This window comes from Peromyscus leucopus, chromosome 1 (assembly GCF_004664715.2).
Source record: "Peromyscus leucopus breed LL Stock chromosome 1, UCI_PerLeu_2.1, whole genome shotgun sequence".
In the NCBI taxonomy this organism is placed as follows: domain Eukaryota; kingdom Metazoa; phylum Chordata; class Mammalia; order Rodentia; family Cricetidae; genus Peromyscus; species Peromyscus leucopus.
The window spans coordinates 179,517,574-179,538,162 of NC_051063.1; the positions used below are offsets into that span (position 1 = coordinate 179,517,574).

At 46.9% G+C, this 20,589-nt stretch overlaps 1 protein-coding gene across 4 annotated transcripts; it reads left to right on the top strand.

Annotated features, from left to right (window-relative positions):
• Positions 1 to 24: 24 nt before the first annotated feature.
• Zswim9 (zinc finger SWIM-type containing 9) lies at positions 25 to 19,556 on the top strand. 4 transcript variants are annotated; one of them, XM_028884907.2, is made up of 4 exons: positions 25 to 133; positions 1,347 to 1,640; positions 9,184 to 9,496; positions 17,327 to 19,556. In XM_028884907.2, the coding sequence occupies exons 1-4, from the start codon at positions 126 to 128 to the stop codon at positions 19,301 to 19,303; spliced, it is 2,592 nt and encodes an 863-aa protein (XP_028740740.1). In that variant the 5' UTR covers positions 25 to 125; the 3' UTR covers positions 19,304 to 19,556. The 4 variants fall into 4 exon arrangements, with proteins under 4 accessions (XP_028740740.1, XP_028740742.1, XP_028740744.1 ...); XM_028884909.2 differs by lacking the exon at positions 25 to 133 and adding an exon at positions 166 to 314; XM_028884911.2 differs by lacking the exon at positions 25 to 133 and adding an exon at positions 166 to 310.
• Positions 19,557 to 20,589: the final 1,033 nt, after the last annotated feature.

Below are 20,589 nucleotides of genomic sequence, written 5' to 3' on the forward strand. Positions count from 1 at the left end.
AAGGCTGCTGGGACTTGTAGTCCCCGGAGCGTGAGGCAGCCTGGAAATGGGACGGAGTGGGGAGGGGAGGGGCGCTGTCCCGCACAGCATGCTGGGAAGCGGCCCGGAGCCTGTCCTCCCCGTGGATGAGCCGGTGAGGCTGCGAGGTCGTAAGGGTGACAGGCGGGGAAAGGAGAAGGGTTGGTGAAAATCCACCTTGCCAGGCACTGCGGGAAGAAAGGCGGGAGACCGCGCGAGGCATCCCGGGAGCAAGGGCCGGGCTGGGCTTGGGCGCGGGGCATTGTGGGAGGTGGACGCTGCTCCGGGTTGGGTAGGTGAGTGGAGGGGGAGGGGGCGGGAAGGGTGCACAGCCTGGGGAGTGGAGAAGCACCGCTGTGTAGGATGGTTAGGCCGGGAGGGGCTGTGGGGAGACGGGCTGCGAGGGTCCGGGGAGGTGGGAAGCAGCTAGAAGGGGCTGCGCGAGGGAGGGAAGGCTCAGCCGGACGTGGGGGGGAGCATCAGGGGTGAAGAAGTCCATCTGAGGACAAGGGGCCAAGTCCAGAACGAAGACTCACATTGAGAATAGTAGCTATTGCTGCAAAGAGGGGGCTGCAACTTGGCCCAGGAGGAGAGTAAGTCTTAGGAGGAGTATGGACCACAGATGACTGTTCGTGACACTTCTGAGTTCAATTGGCCACAAGTGGGCCACACCCCTCTAGGCTAAGGACCCATGCATGACAGGACGTGGGGAGGACAGCTGAAGATAAGAGCATCTCTGGAAAGCATAAGCCACAGATCAATGTAGCAATCCAAGGTGGTCATATCTGAGGGGTAACAGCTGCATATCTGATAGATCGAGGGAAGAGGAAGCCAAGATGTGTGAAGAATACACCTAGGGTTCGAAATTCATACCTAGCTATGAGGGTAGATATGAGTTATAGTCAAATGTAGATTCATGGGAAAAAGAAGTTCCAGATCAATGGGGCCACTAGAAGTTATCACCAGGGGTCGGAGACACATCTGGAAAAAGGAAAAATCTTAACCAGAAACTAGGAATACATCTACAAAGATGTCCACAGCTGGGCTGAAGGCAAATACTTAGAAAAACTGATTCCACTTGTACCTAGAGGTCCCATCTAAGGCAACTGGGACTAGAATTGAAATTAAGTGCCAACTGAACATAGGGAAGCAACAGGTGGACCACACAAATGGGATGGAAACTGCTCTCTGGAGAGCAAGCAGTAAAACCACTGTGATCTGCCCAGAGACATACACGAGGCATCCGCAGCTGATAAGACAGTCTGTGAATAGGGAATAATGGGGAAACCCAGGTGGGGATGGGTCTGATGTCCAGTTCTTCTCCCCAGTTCCACACAGGGCCCCAGGATGGAGCTGACAGAACCCCCACCGGGCACAGCAGTGCAGAAGGAGGAACAGGAATTGCTGGATCGGACTTTCTTCTCTTGGGCTGAGTTCAGCCGCTTCTTCGACAAGTGGTGCCAGCAGCGGCTGGTGGTCTTCTCGGTGAAGAGCTCCACACATGTGGCACGCAGCCCCTGGGCCAATGCGCCCCCACTCTACAGGCTCATCCACGTGCTCAAGTACAGCTACGTGCTGCTGGTGTGCAAGGATGTGCGCGTACCCAACCAGTCCACAGCGTGGTGCGTGAGCCTGAGCTGTGACCCTGCAGGGGGAGGGGAACAAGGGGTGAGCCCGACAGAGAGCTTCCTACCCACAGATCCAGTATCAGGGAGAGAAGCCCACTGATTGCCAAGTACAGAGAGGCCAAGCAGGACAGATTCACTTACTGAGACAAAGAGAAAGACTGAGCCAGGGGACAAACATACTTACTACAAAACAACCCAGGCTTGATATGCAGGGTTTAGTAGAGGCCATCAAAGAGGGCGAAAGACACAGTGAAACAAGCTAAAATGAAATGGGAGAATTGGTTCCCCAAATACCAGAACCAGCCAGGGAAGTAAGAGGGCCAGGGTTTGCACTCCCCAGGGTTTGCACGGCTATGAAGAGCCACCTGGGAGACTGAACTGCAAGGAAAGCCACAAGACAGGCAAATATCTTTATTCAGTGTAGAGCCATGTCCTGTGCTGGGAGCTGGGGGTACTTCAGACTAAAATCGACCATCTGGAACTTTCTGACTGGCCAGGAAGATTGATATTAAAAGAGTAAGCATGCAGGTAGTTCCTGGCAAATGTGTAGTGCCACCAAAGGGTTGGTTGATGGTCCAGGAAAGCCTCTCGGGACTGGGGATTTTCTTTCTGATATGTCTCCGGTCTTCCTTGGATGTAGGACAAGACAAAACCATGCTTCTGGATAGCAAATGGTCAGCTGCTGAGATAGGCCATTAGAGTTCCTGTTTGTCACCTGTTCTACTTCTCTTTATTGCCTCAATCAGAGTTGCCACTGCTTTATCCTGCCTATCTGGTGTGTGTGTGTGTGTGTGTGTGTGAGAGAGAGAGAGAGAGAGAGAGAGAGAGAGAGAGAGAGAATGTATTCATTTGAGACTCTGTGTGTATGTGTGTGTGTGTGTGAGAGAGAGAGACAGAGAGAGAGAGAGAGAGAGAGAGCACATGTATTCATTTGAGACTGTTAGTTTGAAGCCGTGAATGGGTAAGAGCAGAGTGTTTAAGAATACAGGCAGTACCTTTGGGCTGGCTGCCAGACTCTAACTCTGTGTGTGTGTCTGTGTGTGTGTGTCTGTGTGTTTAAGACCTTAAGCCTATAGGCTATGCCTTTGGGCTGCTGGACTCCAGCTCTACTGCTTACTAACTAGAATGGGGTACCATTAGGTAATGAGTTTCACAGCTCCAAACCTCAGTTTTCACATCTCTGAAGTGGAGCTATCACATGTATACCTGTACTGAGGACCATTTTAAAGATCCATGATCATGAATAAGAAGGCATTTACCCGATGCCTGGTACCCAAAGCAGCTAATTAGTTGATAGCTGTTACCAAAGTTGGGGCATAGACTTGGGACTGGTGTCTAACTGTGATTATAGTCATGGAGGAAATAACTTCACCTTTCTGGGCCTCTGTTTGCTCATTTGGAAAATAAGGAGCAAAGAAGTATCTGTGTCGTAGGTTTTGAATAAAACTTGTTAATTGTTCGGAAGGGCATCCCACATGGAGTAAGCATTCCGCAGCTATTCTTGCCCAAGGTATTTCAACATTTATTGTTGCTCTAGTTTGTTCTTTATTCTAGAAGCGGAGATTCAGAGGTCTGATAGCAGAGCAGCAGCAAGCACGTGTCCTCGCACAACTGTCTAGAGAGTGAGCACTTGCCAAATGGACAGGCCTAATCCAGCCTCTGCCTTTGCTGGCAGGACCATATTCAACATTTAACAACCATCTACTGAGGACCTCTCATTGTGTCTGCTCTTTCCTGGGTGTTTTGAGACCAGAGTTGATTATCTTCTCACCTCAGGAACTACTCGGAAGCTATTGAAGGCGACAGAGACGAAAGGAACAGAAAGGAGGGAGGAGAAAGCACAACACAAAACCAGATTTCAGATAGCCGTGTATAGTGTGAGCATCCAATTGAGGGAGCGACGAGAGCTAGATAAAAGGAGAGGGAAAGGGTCCACTCTACTTAAAATCTGTTTTGTTTTGTTTTGTTTTTACATATATTTGTGAGGAAGAGGGAGCATGCCACAGTCTAGGTGTAGAGGTCAGAGAAGAACTCAGGGGAGTCAGTTCTCTCGGAACTCCACGTAGGTACCAAGGATCCCTTAGGCTTGGCTTGACAGCAAGCACCTCTACCCACTGAGCCATCTTGGGCTTGAAATCTTAGGAGAGGTTCTAGGAGGTTCTCTAGAAGAGATGATCAGTAAGCAGGTCCTTGGAGAGTTTTATTTATACACTTGTGCATGTATGTTTTTTTTAACACATGGTGCTTACTGTCTGTAGCTACTGTCCCGGGTGTTCTACCACTGCCAGGAAGAGCCATTGGGCAGGGGGTACATGGCTGTGGAGAGAGAGCATGGCCCTGCATTTGAGCCTGTTGACCTAGTGGAGAGAGAGATTGGTTCCTGGGTGGAGAGCTCTGTGGTGGGGTGAAGGTTGGTGGGGCTAGTTCAGGGATACTGACTTGTGCTCATCATTTCTGAGCTCTTGAACCTACGCAGTTGCTCACAGCAGGCCCTCTCTAGTGCCACAGTCCAGGGACAGGCCATGCTTTGTCTGTAACAGGGATGGTGTCAAAGGCGGGACCTGGATGGGCTGAGTCCAGGGAATGGGGCTTCATCCTTGGGATACTGAGGAGTTCCAAAAAGCTGTGAGCAGTCAGTGCTGATTTAGTGAAATCTCATCATGTGGGCCGTGGTCTGGAGGACAGGGTTGAGAGGCCAAGGAGGAGGCTGTATATACTAGGGAGTATCTGAGAATCACACTTTCCAGAGATTCAGTGGCCTTGAGTTGCCCTCCAGATACTTCCAGCTCTCCAACACCAGTGTCGTTTCCCCTAACACTTTTCTCTGTAGGACAGTATTCCTCAACCCATCCCGACATATTCCAACCTTCAAAAACACAGAGTCTTTAAAACCTGCAAGATGAAGAACAATTATGTCAGACCAATGAGATGGCTCAGTGAGTAAAGGTGCTTGCCACCAAGCCTGACCACCTAAGCTTGGTCCCAGGGATCCAGATAGTAGAAGGAAAGAAATGACTCCCACAAGTTATCCTCTGAGCTCCACACCTGCCCTGACACTTTTTTTTTAAATTTAAGAATAAACAAGAGGGGGTTTTGGTTGAAAAAAAAATGTTTTGAGAATAATGACTACAATTTGTTAAATGTTTGCTCACCCCTCTTTCTCTGACCACTGTACATCACTTAACTACTCTCATCAAGCCTGGAGGAATTGGCAGTATTTCAGCCCCAGTTTCCAGATGAGAAAACCGAGGCACAAGTAGTTAAAGGACCCATACACACAGTAGCCCAGCTGCTGTGGGAAAGCCAGGACTTAGATCCCACCATCTTGGTTACAAGGCTCATGCTTCTGATTTTTATCCTATCTTGCCCCACCCATCTGTATTTCAATCATGGATTGTCAGTATAGGAGTGAAATGTTCCAGTACCCCGATGGGTCTCTTGGTTCTAGGGATCAGCCCATTAGCCCAGTCAAGAAAATTGTTCTGAGCACCTCATGTGCAGTGTGTATGTCTTGAGATGTAGTGGGGAGCATAGGATGCACACAGCCAACCTTCACACCATCACTCTAGTATGTGTTGGTATCTACCCTAGCCTGGGATTCATCAGAAAGGACTTCCGGAAGGAGCTGGTGCTGGTGATTTGGTCTGAAGGAGTAAGACTTGAGTGGATGTAAAGGGCAAAGGATGTTTTATGAAGGAGGAAAGAATGTTAGGTTGGTGGCTGTAGAGATGGGAAAAAAACATGGATGGTCCAGAGATGTTTCAAAAACATCACAGGCAGGGCATAGTGGTAGTTGGTTTTGATGAGATGAGAAGGGTGGCTGAATGTGTTGCCAGGTGTTTAGGTGGGATTTGGTGATTCACTCGGTGTACAGTTGTCTTTGGTGTCTGTGAATTGACTCCAAACAGAGTCAACAGGTGGTCAAATTGTGTAGCACCTGCATGTAACCCATGCATATCTTCCTGTGAAATATAAGTACCTATACATGGTTTGTAATACCTACTACATGTATGTGCTTAAAACTGTTATGCTACTGGGGAAACATAAGGAAAGTGTGTGCATATGCAGTATAGATGGTTGGGTTTTCTTTTTCTTTTTCCAAGTGACTTTGATTTAAGACAGAGATCTGCAGGTAAAACCAGGTGGTATGGGGGAACCACTGTATATATTTGCTGAGCTTCTTTGGTGGGCAGATGCTACTCTGGGTGATGGGTAAAATGGGTAATTCCTATCCACATTCGCATTTAGAGTCACTGGCATTACCCATCACTATATGCAAGGAAGAATGGCACATTTAGGCATCCATACTTGGTCATGTGAGAAGCCAGGACCCTACAGAGGACATGTGTTTTCTGGCAAGATGTCTGGCTTCACAGAAGAGGTGGCATTCCCTAAATGAAGACCTGATCTAGGAACAGAAACCACTCAGGCTCAAAGGGACCAGACCAGACTCCAACAAATGACAATGAACTCTCCTTAGAAAATAGACAAGGTGGAATCTTGGGAATGTACTATTTTTGGTAGATCAAATGTGGTTGCATGTTGCTTCCACCTGATACCAGTATGGGGCCTATATGTTTGGGTTTTTTTATTTATTATAATTTATACACTTAAGAATTTTCTGGTCCCAGAACTGAGGTGGGAAGATTGTGAGTTCAAGGCCAGCCTGAGTTGCACAGCATAACTCTGTCTCAAACACCAAAATAGATTGCTTTTCTAACTTTATATTTTATTATTCTTAAATAAGGGGGAAAGTCTCATAATTATTTAGATTTTTTTTCTTTTCAATCTGCCAGGTTCCTTGGTATGCATATAGGAAAAAAGAGATGTCTCAAAGAAAGTTTTCATTATGTGTTGATCGTTAGGACAAACACCTGTCTCAGGAGCGATTTGGAGACACTGGAGGCCATTTGGGGGGAATTCACTACTGACATCATTTACTAGACTACCAAGGAACCATGACTTCCTTACTACATAGTATGTTACAAGGGTCGTAAAGCTCTAAAGCTTTTGGGCTCCTTCCAACCTGAAACTCATTTTTATAAAGTTTTATTGAAACACAGCCATACTCTTGGTTTGTGTATATTTGCATGTATCTGTTTGGAATATATCTACTATCTGACTCTTGGCAGAAAATGTTAGCCAACCACTATTCTATAGGTAAAACCTCCTGCGGGGGGGGGGGGGGGGGGGGGGGGAGCTAATAATCACAATACTCCATAGAGAAATACTGCTGAACCCTCTTTCAGGAAGATGTCAATTTCAGTACTGTTATTATGAAAATAATTTTTTTAAGATACTGGTATCAAACCCAGATACTGATTTGTATTTCCTATTCTCATTCATTCTTTACAATACTGATTATAACTTCAAAATTGATTTCATGCAAAGATATTTGCTCTGCAGTTTAAGAACCACTCATACAGAGAAGTATCTAAGAGAGTGTCTGTTTGAATGACTGGGAAATCTCTTAATAGTTGTCAGGGTCATGAAGTGGAGCATTAGTCAGCATGTGAAAGGCCCAGGAAAATCTCTAATAGTCTTCAAAGGAAGCACAGAAGGTATCCATTGACTTTGTCTCCTTGTCTCCTATTTTATAACCAACTACCATAAATATAGTGGCTTAACTTTTTTTTTTTTTTTTTTTTTTTGAGTCAGGGTCACATGTAAACAAGGCTAACTTTGAGCTTGCTGTGTAGCTGAGGGTGACCTTGAATTCCTGATCCTCCTGAACTACTCTCCTGGAGGTTCGGGGACAAGTATCCTCTACCCTTCCAGCATCTGGAGCCCACACAAGTGCTTTGGTCCTTTCTCTGAATCTTTTACTTTCTTCTTTCCCTCATAAAGATCCTAATGAAGATATCATGCCCCTCACCACTACTACAGTCCAGAATTGTCCCATCTCAAGATACTTAATTTAATCACATCTTAAAAGTCCCTTGAACATTAGGTGACATATGTAGTTCTGATGACTCAGATGTGGACACTCATGGAGCCGGGGGGGGGGGGGGGGGGGGGGGGGGGGGGGGGGGGGGGGGGGGGGGGTGTATGATCAATTTTTCCACTGTACTGCTACAGAACAAAAGGTTTCTTTCAAGAGTGCAACACACATATAGAAATATATACATGATGCATGTTCAACATGCTTTCTAAAAATCCTAGAAGTGAACCAGGTCTCCAAAAAGGCCACTACTATCTAGCCTAGCAGTAGAGGTGAACTTAGTCTGCCATTGAATTTCTTGTAGATGGGAATCCCACAATGGGTTACTCTTTTCTTCCTGGCTTTGTTGAGGTACATCCACATTGGAAATGGTAATTGTTAGTTGGTTTTTAGTGTTGTTTGGTGTTACTTTTTTTTTTTTTTTTTTTTTTTTAAGAGTATATCAAAGCCTGTTTTCTTGACCCGTGGCTATTTGTCTGGGTTTTAGGTTCTGGCTAGTATACATAGTCCTATTGTGTACATGCCAATCAGTGTCTTTTGCTGCCTACATGCAGGCAGTCATGTTAGTTGGTATCATAAGATACTGGGCTCCATAGGTAGGTATTTCGTGGGTTCTTCAAAGTGTCTGACAAATCAGTGACAGGTACTGCATGATGGGTACTGTTGTCAGCCTCTCTATTGTTGGCATTTCCTTTTTTCATTTGTTAATTTATTTAAGAAGGGGTCTGGCTGTGCAGCCCAGTCTAGTCTGGAATTCCTGGACTTGGGTGACATTCCTACCTCTAGCAAGAGTAGAGTAGCTGGATATACTATGTTTGAAAGCAGAACCATACCATCCATTGCTTGTGATTTTGAAAACATAGCAAGGTAAAATATGTAATTGCAGGTAGTGATTGCCTCTGAGAACAGAGGAAAGGGAGAATTCATTAAGGCCTCATCTGGACATGGTATTGTGAAACCAGAAGCAGATACAAGACAATCTGAAGTGTTTTTATATGATCTTACTACATTTATTTACTTATTGTGTGTGTGTGTGTGTGTGTGTGTGTGTGTGTGTGTGTGTGTGTAGCAGTCAGAGAACAGTTTGTAGGAGAGTGTTCTCTCCTTCAACCATGTGGCTTCTGAGGATCCAATTCAGGTCATCAGCCATGTTGGAAGGTGTCTTTACCCACTGAGCCATCTCACCAGCCCCTGAAGTATTTTATTGCTAAAAATTTCTGGTAATATAACAGGGTATGTGGTTGGTCACAGAGCTGGGTGTATAGGTATAAGCCTTTCTACCAATATGTAGTGCTTACTATGTTGTAGATGCTGGTTCAGTATTTGGGGAGTTTTACGCGTACCAATTCGTTTTCACCGACACAAGGATCCTTTGTGGAAAGTCTGTTATCACTTCCCTATTACCATACAGAAAAAATGAAACACAGACACTTACACAAATTCATCCAGCCAGTGTATTCTTAAGGCTCTCCACTCTTCTCTATCCTTGAAACCTAATGAGAGAGGAGGGGAAAGGTGGGAGGGAGGGAAAGAAAAAACAGAGAACTGAGACCGCGCAGAGGGTTGTGACGGAGGCGCTGGTGGTTCCCTCTGCAGGCCTCCACAGCCCAGCTGCCCAGCCTTCATCACTGTCAAGCTGAGCCCTTTGCGGGATCGTCTCGTGGTGTCTGAATGCCAGCTGACCCACTCGCACCCGGCCTGCCCACGCGAGTTTGCCTACCACTTCCGCCCGGGCCACTTGCTGGCCAATGCCTGCCTGCCAGTCCGCATCACCAACCAGATCTCCAAGCAGTTTGTGGCCCCTGCTGACGTGCGCCGCCTGCTGTCCCACTGCAAGGGCCCAGACCATGGGGTCCTGGATGCCCTGCAAGTGCTTGAGGGGCTCTTCCGCACAGATCCGGAGGCCAAGGTAGGGTCTCACAGGAGGCAGCATTGGGCAAGGAGAATCACGCTGACCTACTTCATTGATCATTCATTCATTCTCTCACCACACATCATTCATTCATCCCTTTATTCAGAAAACACCTGCTAGGATGCTTAAGGTGCAATCACAAAACATCCTTTAGTGCAGGCTGCCCAGCAGCAACTTTCTGTCCTATGCAGACTCTGATTCTGTGTCATATTGTTTGGGAGCCCTAGACATGCTCATGACTGATGAGCACTTGAAATGCAACCAGCACCGTAAGGTCTGAGCTTATTTTAATTGACTGAAACTTAAAAAAGCATGTATGGCTGTTGTCTGCCTTGCAGAGGTTCTAGTGACAGAAACAAAAACACCAAGATAGGATGTCAGTTGAATATTAGGAAGATCTAAATGAGGGAAGGTGCAATCTAAATTTTTTTCAGTGTGGACTATGCAAACAGAAAGTGCATAAATAAGTCCACTCTTTAATGAGTGTCCAAGAATATGCCCCTGAACTCATCATTCAGGAAGCTGTATTATATAATGCAGTAGAGTGAAAACTATTGTAAAGCAGAAGCTGGGGATGTGCAGAAAGATTGTAAGGTGCTGTTAACTATCTGTTGTTTGTTTTTGCACTCCTGAGGATAGAACTCAAGGCCTATTACATGTTGAGCAAGCGCTCTACCACTGAACAATACCTCCAGCCTCTCACTGGGAAATTATAGTCAGATGTTCTGCCACTGGGCCACACCCCAAACCCTCACTGACAAATTATAGTCAGATGCTCTACCACGGAGCCACGCCCCCAAACCCTCACTGGGGGATTCTTGACAATCATTCCACCTGTGGGCTACATCTCCAGCCTCAACTTTCTATGCTGAGAGTAACTTTATTTCTGCTATCCACTATAGTAGCCATTGCCCTTATATGCTCTTGATCAGTTGAAACAATTCTAATATGATTGAGGAGCTGGGTTTTTGGTTGGTTGGCTGGTTGGTTGGTTGGTTAGTTTTAGTTTATTTGTTTTATTTTTTATTGTTGTTGCTTGGGTGGGAGTGCATACATGTGCCTCAGGTTGACCTTGATTACTTTCCAAATTTTTTAAAATGTATTATATTTATTTTCTTTGTAGAGGGGATAGGCAGGTGTACACATGCCTTAGCTTGCATGCAGAGGTCAAAGGACAACTTGCAGGAATTGGTCCTTTCCTTCTGCCATGTATGTCCTGGGGATCAAACTCTGGTGCTCAGGCTTAGTTGTGAGCACTTTAACCTGCTGAGCCACCTCTGTTTTTTGAGATAGAGACTCTCATTGAACCTGAAGTTCAGTTTGAATAGAGTGGCTACCTGGCCAGTGAGCTTCAGAGATCTGTCTACCTGTCTCTGCCCTCCACCCCACACTGATTTTTATGTGGGTTCTAGGAATCTGGAATTAGGTTCTTGTACTTGAGTGGCAGGCACTTTACCAACTCTGTCATTTCCTCAGCCCAGAACTGGAGTTTTTAAGTAATTGAATTTAAACAGACCTCATCACTAGTGTGGCTTTTCCATCAGGTAATATAGAGCTGTACATGTGCAGGTAAGTTTGCATTTCTGTATTTTTAATATATATATATATTATTTATATATTATTTAATGTATATATATTAGCACTTATCCAGTGTATAAAACTATGAGTCCATGAGATATCCATTCGAGTGTACTATGGACTTGAACTTTAGTCGCTAACCCCACATTAGCCTCTCTCTTCCTCCTGTTACACACCTCATCCTCTTACCTAAAACCCTCCCTGATTTTCATTATGTATATTTTCTGATTGTCCATCTAAGAGAAAAATGCAATATTTTTCTGTTTCAGTCTGACTTGCTTAATATGATCTCCAGGCCCATCCATGTCCCTATAATTGACAAATGACCTAATATTGTTCTTTTTTTATGGCTGATTAAAACTCTGTTAACCTAACTCTGTCCACACCCTCCCTGTGCGTGAACACACACACACACACACACACACACACACACACACACACACACCACTCAACAATGCTGTCTATTCTATACATCATTTGCATCTTGTTTTTCTGGTTGCTTGTTTGAGGCAAGGGCTCATGGTAGCCCAGGCTGACCTGGAACTGGCTATGTACCTAAGGATGGCCTTGAACTCCTGCTGGGAGTACAGTAGTACACTACTGTGCCTAGCACACAAATGGTTTGTCTTGCCTTGCATGCTGAAGAATGCCAAATGCCAACATCTTTCCTTCTTTCTCTGGGGCTTGGTCAGGTCCCCTGAGAAAAGTCTTCCCACCTCCTGATTGGAGGTGAAGGCCAGGCTGCCAGAGTCTAGCAGCCATGTGGGGAAGAGACTAGACCTGGCAGTCAGCATGATGCATGCCAACCCTGCATGGAGCTTGGAATCTCCCTCCTTCATCCTCAGGTGGGCCTGCTGTCCCCAAGGCCAGCAACCTTTTCCATTTACCCTGTTTACAGAATAAACCTCCAGTCACTTGGAAGAGTGACAGCCTAGAGGGAGAGAAGAAACACAGGGTTTCCAACAGCCCTCACCTGGTCTTATGGGTTGTGTTGCCTGGTCCTGATGGGGTACTCTACTATTGGTTTCTAGTACTTCCCATCTGCCCACTTAGGGTTCATAATTTTTGTGGGTGGGATGACAATCCATTTCCTCACCTGCTTTCCAGCTTCAAAGGTAAGTTTTGCACCTGTCATCTTTTATCTTTACAGGTTGACGAGAGAGTGGCGTGCTCAGTCCATCACCTTGCATGGTTTCACTCAGTTTCTTTCAATTTATAAGTTCCTTTGAGATAGGTCTATATTATAAAGCATATCAGTATTCTGAAAAGGAGTTCTTTATTATCATCCCAAGACTAGATAAGCAGCATTCAAATATTCCTTTCACTGTGCAGCAGTTTTCTAAGGAAGGGTGCATTGGCTTTACATCACTATACTGAACTGCCCAAGGCCATGAACTTACAAAGTAAAGTGGTTCGTTTAGTTCACAGTTCTAGAGGTTCGGGTTAAAAATTAGGAGCCTCATTGCTTGGGGCCTCTGGCATGGTAGTACATCTTGTGCGGAGCACGTGGCAGAGCAAGCTGCTCCAGGCCCTGGCAAAGCAGGAAGCAGAGAAGCTGCGATGACAGATGGGACACAGTCCTTCAGATGTACCCCAGTGAACTAAAGACCTCCCATAAGGCTCCAAGGAGCACAAGCTTTTAATACAAACACCATTGCAGGACACTGCTAGTACTGAAAGGCATAGCAGAGATTGTTTTAGGAAGCTCAGCACCTATTCCTTTTCTTTGTATTCATTGACCAAAGCAAGTCATGCTGCTGCTCACCTGCAAAGCATGTGAAATACCAATCCTAAGTGCCCAGGATAGAGAAAAGTGCAGTCACTTGTCATGGTTTGAATGTGAAAATAGCCTCATGTGCTTGAACACATAGTCTGGTCTCTGGTCTGTGACACAGTTTTGGAATGTTGTAGAGCCTTAACTAAATGGAACATTGCTGAAGGAAGTGGGACACGGAAGGAGAGGCTGGAGTCTTTATACCTTGGCCCAACTTCCTGTTGGAGCTCTGCTTCCTGGCTGTAGTCACAGGTGACCAGCCACTTCACACTCCTCCATACCCCCACTCCTGCCATGAAGGACTGCAGCCCCGCAAACTGTAAGCCAAAATAAACTCTTCTTCAGCTTAGTTGTTTCTTAGCAGGTATTTGGTCACAGTGACAAGAAAAACAACCAGTACATTATGCAAAGGACAGAGACAAGGGCTGTGTCATCAAGACCTTCCCCAAGTTTTGACAATGTTTATATCACATCAGTTCATTTTGAGGGGATATAGTGAAAGCTGGCAACATGAGTTATTGCTGTTGATATGTTCTAGAAGCTTCTCATACATTATGGCTATGCTGTTTACTAGCTGTGGGATAGTGAATGCATTATGAACAGGTAACTTAGGTTCATGAAGCTCCAGTTTGTTCATCTGTAAATGGAAATGATGATGATGATGATAATGATGATGATAGACATTATTTTATAGGGTTGTCGGGTGAGGATTATGTGTATGTGTCAGAGAATGTGTGAACATTTCTTCATGAGGTGACCAAATGTCTATTCACCCCAGATAGGACACCAACAACATACCCAAGAAGCAGTTCCAACTAAATCTACCTTGTAAAACTGGTGAGTTTATTTAGGGTTAGAGAAGCATGGGAAGTTTACAAGGAGCTACACTACTGAAGAAAAATGTCTGTCTCCTAGCAACCAGTAACAGCCTATACATCTTTGGGGAGGGGCTGGCCCGCTTGAGTCATTTCCCACCATTATGCTGGAACTTTATTGGGCCCAATCTTGTGCAGGCCTCAGACAAAGGTGTGTGTGTGTGTGTGTGTGTGTGTGTGTGTGTACGTACAGCTGCTAAACTCTCATGAGAGCAACTTTCATGCCATGCCTAGATGACCTACATGACAGTGTTCCACAACAGTGAGATAGGGACAGAAAAAGGAGAATCTAGAAAGTAAGAGGCCTTTATATTTTAACTATTTAGCAGTTATTGTCACTCCCTAATTTTTTCCCTTCAGGACGAACTGGAAAGTGATATCATTTGATTATAGGAAATGGGAAGGGTGTACTTGCATATAGGAAGTCATGAGTGGGAGTGGTGAGTGCTGTGGTCTCTCTATTAGCATGTCTAGCCTCTACCCACTACCTGCACACACACCTGAAACAATGCTCCTTTAGCTTTTCCATCTCTGCAGATGCACTTGTGTGCACAAGGCCAGATCCTATGAGTCTGGCCTTATGCCCAAGCCACATGGACTCAAATCCTTACTCTAACAATTACTATCTGGATGACGCAGGCAAGCAACTGGCCTCTCTGTGTTTCAGTACCCTCCTCTGAAAGAGGGGGTAAGTAATTACAGTGCATGTTTTGTGGGGTTATTAAATGGTTTGGAGGAATGCCTAGTAGAGAAGCTGCTTCATGCATGACTAATGTTCCTAAGCACTTCATTCACCCAGAATCATCAACTTAAGATGTATTTCTCTTTGGTTTGCTGCCTGTCCCACATACACACTCAATGTTGTACCTTATTTACACCCTTCCATGCCTAGAGCAGTACTTTGCATATCATGTTTGCTCCATAAAATGTTTGGAAGAAAACTAAACCTGTTTACAATATAGAGCCCCACCTTCATCAAATGTCAGCATATCCATTAAGAGTCACCCAGCCTCTCCCACACGCACATACACCCAGCCACTTCTAAAGGCCTGAACTTATCTCCTAGACCCACCACTTGGAAGGCTTGGGCAAATCACTCCCCTGGTGCTGTTGGAGACCTTTATGGCCACTCTGGGGTTCAGGGATTCACTGGCAGTCACAGAACCCAGAAAGTATCTTATACTCACAGTTAACAGTTTATTACAACAAACTGACACAGCTTAAATTAAAATGTAGACAGCTCCATGTGTCTGCCCTACTGAATACAGCAGGCGTGGGTTGAACATAGTTTACGTAAATTCAAATGACAGTGTAAAATGATGAAGGCTGGAGGGATGGATGGGTCAGTGGTTAGGAGGACTGACTGCTCTTCCAGAGGACCCAGTTCAATTTCCAGCACCCACCTGGAGGCTTACAACTATAACTATAGTCCCTACAGTTCCCAGGGGATTCAACACCCTCTTCTGGCCTCCAAGGGCACCAGACATACTCATGATTCACAGCCAGACATGCAGAAAAAAAAATACACAGAAAATAATTTTCAAAATTAAATGTCTGAAAATATTGTTGTAGAACTGTAACTGTGTCAATGATAAACTTACTATACATTTTTTCTTAAAATATTGATCTCACCAGGCATGGTGGTACACACCTTTAATCCCAGCACCTGGAAAGCAGAGGCAGGAGGATCTCTGTGAGTTCGAGGCCAGCCTGGTCTAAAGAGCAAGTTCCAGGACAGCTAGGGCTACACAGAGAAACCCTGTCTGTCTAAGAAAAAAAAAACATATATATATTGAATTTTAGTACCCTTTGGGGTGCTAGGCATATGATTTGGGGGTTGGGGAAGTAATGTCTTTCTTCTCTTTGAATTCTGCCAAACCTGTTTTTATTAGATCTCTGTCTATCTTTGTCTCTCTGTGTATATACATGTGTAGCTAGGCATATGTGTGTATGTGTGTTGCATGTACCTGCACATAAGAGCGTACATGCCCATGCAGAAGCCAAATCAAAGCATCATCTGTCTTCCTCTATCTCTGTCTTATTGCCTTGAGACAGGATGTCATGCTGAAGTGAAAAATTGCTGTTTTCAACTAGGCTGGCGGTTTCCAAACTCTCAGATCTGCCTGTGTTTGCTTCCCGGGGCCAGGGTTACAGTTAAAGCTGTGCCCAGTTTTTTATGTGGTGCTGTGGATTTGAATCAAGCCCACATGCTCACTCTGCCCATTGAACCATCTGCTCCTTCTGTCCACAAGTTATTTAGTAAATTTTAGGAAGGCTAAACATGATTCACTGTTTTTTAAATAGTCTTGCAAGATTAGGTTGGATTATGGCAGAGTGACTGTGGAGGGGTCTCTCGTTAAATTGGATTCAAATTCTGTTTGCACGGCTGTGGATTATTTCTTACAGAAACTGGCCCAAGGAGCCCAGGACTGTCCCAGTACCTAAAGAGATCTGGGGCTGATGATGTAGCTCAGTTGGTAGAGTGCTTGCTTGCTTGATTCCCTGGGTTCCATCCCCAGCACCTAATATAAACCAAGTGCCTGTAATCCCACATCTTAGAAGGTAGATCAAAGGATCAGAAGTTCAAGGGCATCCTTAGCTACATAATTTGAGACCAACCTAAGCTACATGAAACCCTTTCTTGGAGGTGTCTGCAAACAGATACTCAATGTGGTCATTATGAACTTGGACTCTTAGAGAGTCCATACTACTTCTTAGTAATGATGTTGCTTGCACCAGGCAATGTAGAAGATACAGGAATGCATTTCATCCCTCTAGTCACAGGACTTGCTATTGCCATTTTTAGAGATGAGATGGAGGTGAGGTAAGCTGCCAGAAGCCACTCGGCCAGAAAGAAGGGGTTGCAGGACCTCAAGTGCGGCAATCTGGTCTAGAAAGCTTTGTTTCTAACTGCTGCTCCCTCATTCAGGGCTGGGAGGAATAAACAGTTCCTAGAAGAGGAAATCCGCAGCGACTGAGGTTAAAGAGGAAACTGAGGCAGGGGGGTAAAATCAAGCCATGAGGTAGGCTGAGAGGCTCAAATCAACACCATTTTATCTGCCTCCACAATCTGCTGCTTACCAGTGACCCTCAAACCAAAGCCATGGGGACCTCCTGGGAGGCTTATCTAAGCAGGTTTGAAAGTCTCAGCTCCAGCAGGCTGCTTGTCTCTTGCAGCTCCTGTTGCCCGTAGTAGTCCAAAGGCCCTTGCAAAGACTGCTCCTGGGTGCAAGAGCGAGTAACATCCGCCTTCCAGCAGCAGCAACTAGGGGCTAATCACATACGAATATCTCAGTATTGTCAGATCAGACCAGGGTGTCATGGTTGCAAACGCAGGAGAGCTACTAGTTTACAAAAGCAACAGATTTTGATTTTATTATACTGCCTCTGGCCAATCAAAAGGTTCTATGCAAATGCATGAACAAATGGATTTGCATTTCTGCAAAGGAAGTATGTGCCCTGGGAATTGAGCAGGACGAGCATGTGCAGACACACACGCGCGCACAAACACACACACACACACACACACACACACACACACACACACACACACACCATGTGCCCTGACCTCTTTCCTTGCCTCCCTGCCCGTGCCCACAGGTGAAGCTGGTGTTCGTAGAGGACCAAGCGATGGTGGAGACGGTGTTCCTCCTGACATCACGCACCAGGGCACTGCTGCGGCGCTTCCCGCGTATCCTGTTAGTGGATCGGCTGCCAGGGCTGCAGGGCGCGCTGGACCTGATGGCAGTGCTGTGCGTGGACAGCGCGGGACGTGCGCGCCAGACTGCCTGTTGTGTGGCGCGCCCCGGTACACCCAGCCTGCTGAGGTTCATGTTAGTCTCCCTGCTGCAAAGTGCTCCAGACGTCAAAGGCCGAGTGCGCTGCCTCACAGCTGGACCCGAGGTGGCGGGACAGCTGCGCGCAGTTCGCCAGCTGTTGCCGTGTGCGCGCGTGCAGATCTGTCGAGCTCAGGGTCTGGAGACGCTCTTCAGTAAGGCACAGGAGTTGGGCGGTGCCAACCAGGAGGATCCAGACCTGTGGCCACTCCTCTGCCGTCTAGCAGATTCAAAATCCTATACAGCTTACAGTGAGGCACTGGCTGAGCTACGTTCCCAGGCTCCAACTGCCTTCATCAGATACTTTGAGCATAACTGGGCACCCCGCCACGACATGTGGGTACGTTTCCGCGCCTACGAAGCAACCCGTGACCTGGATGCCTGTGCTCTAGTGCGCGGCCATCGAAGGCGGCTTCTGCGCCGCCTCAGCCCCTCACACAGTGTGGCTCAGTGCCTTCGTGACCTAGTGGCCATGCAGTGGGCTGATGCGACTGGAGAAGCAGCCTCCGAGGGTGCTCATGGTGACAGAGTGTTGCTGGAGAGTGAGCCCAGAAATAGGGCACAGATGGAGAAAGAGAAGGTGAGGGGTTCGGAGACCAGCAACTGCGGAGGGCCTGAGCGAGAAAGTGAGAACGGGAAGGGATTACAGTTGAGAGATGGTCAAGGAGCCCGGTTGGAGAACCAGAAGGTGAGGGGACCTGTAGGGAGAGGAGCCCAGCTAGAAAAAGAGCACTTGAGAGGGCCAGAGGTCAGAGACTGGAGGGGAACCCAGGTGGAGGATGGAAGGGTTAGGGTGCTGGGGCCCACAGACCAGAGAGGCACCCAGGTTGAGTCTGAGAAGACCAAAAGTCTTGAAGGAAGCCCCTGGAGGGACGTCAAATTGCAAGAGGAGATGGCACGTCCAACGAAACCTCGAGATTGGAAAGGGCCTCAGTTTGACATGGAAAAGGGACTAGACATTAGGAAGTGGAGGGAGGTCCATGTGGAGAAGCCCTTAGAGTTGGTCCCCGAAAATGGAGATCAGAGGGAACCCGAGTGGGGTGGTGAAGGGCAGAAAGGGTCGGAGATTACAGAGGAGAGAGGTGGGAGGTTTCAAGTCAAAAGGAGACGAGGCCTGGAGGACATCGTTGTTGTTCATTTGGAGGATGCAAGAGCTACAGGCATAGCAAATGGAGACGAAGGGGGGCCCCGGACTGTGGTTTCCAAGGATGGAGCACAGCAGATGGAATTTGGGGATCCAGAGGGGAGGCTTTCAGGGCTGGGGAATGGTGTACCATGCACCCCCCCTGTGCGGACTGTGTTGGAGGGCAATTCAGAATGGGCAGTGGCAAGAGTGGAGTCCCTTGCCGCAGGGGAGATGGTGCAAGGGGGAGGCGAAGAAGGCCCAGGGGAACCAAAGAGGCTTTGCCGCCCCTGCAGAGATGAGGGGGTGGACTGCGAGCCACTAGCCAAGTTCCGAGCAGCCTGTGGGCCTGAGCTGGCAGACCTAGTGGCGGAGGAGCTGGCCTTCGCCAGGCAGCACGGGACCCGAGGTTTCCACTGGAACGGAGCTGGCTTTGCCCTTAAGGATGGCACCTCAGACTTCTTCCTGGATGGAGCCCTGACACACTGCAGCTGCTCCATTCATGCTGCCAGACGCCTGCCCTGCAGACATCTCTTTGCTGCACGTCTCCTCACAGGGGCAGCCTTGTTCCACATGGACCTGCTCAGAGATTGCTGGGGGAGATCCCAGGAACCCTGACCCTGTGCACTCCTTCCTGCTACCCTCCACATGGAGGGCAGAAACATATTCTTTGATCCCAAAGATAACAGGGCTCATGCCCAAGGGGCCACCCCAGCCCTTGTAATCACCTCCTGAGTCATCTAAAGACCTCTCCTGGCCAATTTTCTCTACATCCTAGGGGATGCTGGCTATGGTCTCTGAGGTCCTGGAGCCACACCTGTGGGAAGTGCAACGGCCGGGGCACATTGAAAGGACATTGCTCTGGAGAAGAAATGCATGAGGAAAGGTGTAAACAGTATCAGCCGAGAAAGAAGACAAGAAAGGGACAGAGCTGGTCCCGGGGGAGGCTCAATGGAGGTCACAAAAAGAAGCCAAGGTATGGGGACACTGACAGAAGTAGGACTGAGAGCCCTGGGGACTACAATATTGGAACGGGAGAAGCTAGGGAGAGTGAGTAAGACTGGGGAGAAGGGAAGAAGAGATAGAAGGAGGGAGGGCAAGAGACAGGACTGGGGAAGTGAAGTGCCGAAGAGGAGAGGGAGGTAAGGGGAGCAGATGGAATTTTAAAAGGACATGGCAAAGCACAGGAAGAGAAAAGACGGTGGGATGACCTGGGCACGTGGCCATTTCTCAGGGTGGGCAGGGGAGATGGCTCTGAAGATCTAGTGGGACAACCTAGAGACTGCCTTGGAGGGAAGGGAACTAATTGAACGGCTGTGCTTTGAGATTGGAATAAACAGCATTATTTTGGTCTCCAGGCTGAGTTCATGGCTTCTGGGAGAGGGGGGGACACAGATCCAGAGGAAAAATGAAACGGGCCCGCATCCCTTTGTTCTTTCTGTCATTGAATTTCCTCTAGGATGAATGGAGGGTTCACAATCAATCCCTTGCTAGGACAGCTGATGACTCATCCTCCCTCTTCTGAACCACTTCACAACCATAGCAATTTCCAGACATTTGAGCATGCCAAAGTCCTCTCAGTGATTAGTTTGAGAATGGGTTTTTGACTAATGGAGTCTTCTCAAGTGGAGACAGAACTTCTAGGAAAGATTATCTTACTCTTAAAATGTTCCAACATGAAATGATTCTAGGCCTGCTCACCACCAGTGTGCATATGAAGCCCATCCTGAGGAGGTGCAAAGAACTGGGAGATGAAGAACATCTATTGCCAAAGAGATGACTCAGTGGGTTAAAATTAAAAAGAAATAAATAAAATTTTAAGAAGGTTGCCTTGCAAACCTGATGATATGAATTCAATCCCCAGAACCCACAGTGGAAGGAGAGAACTGGTTCCCAAATGTTGT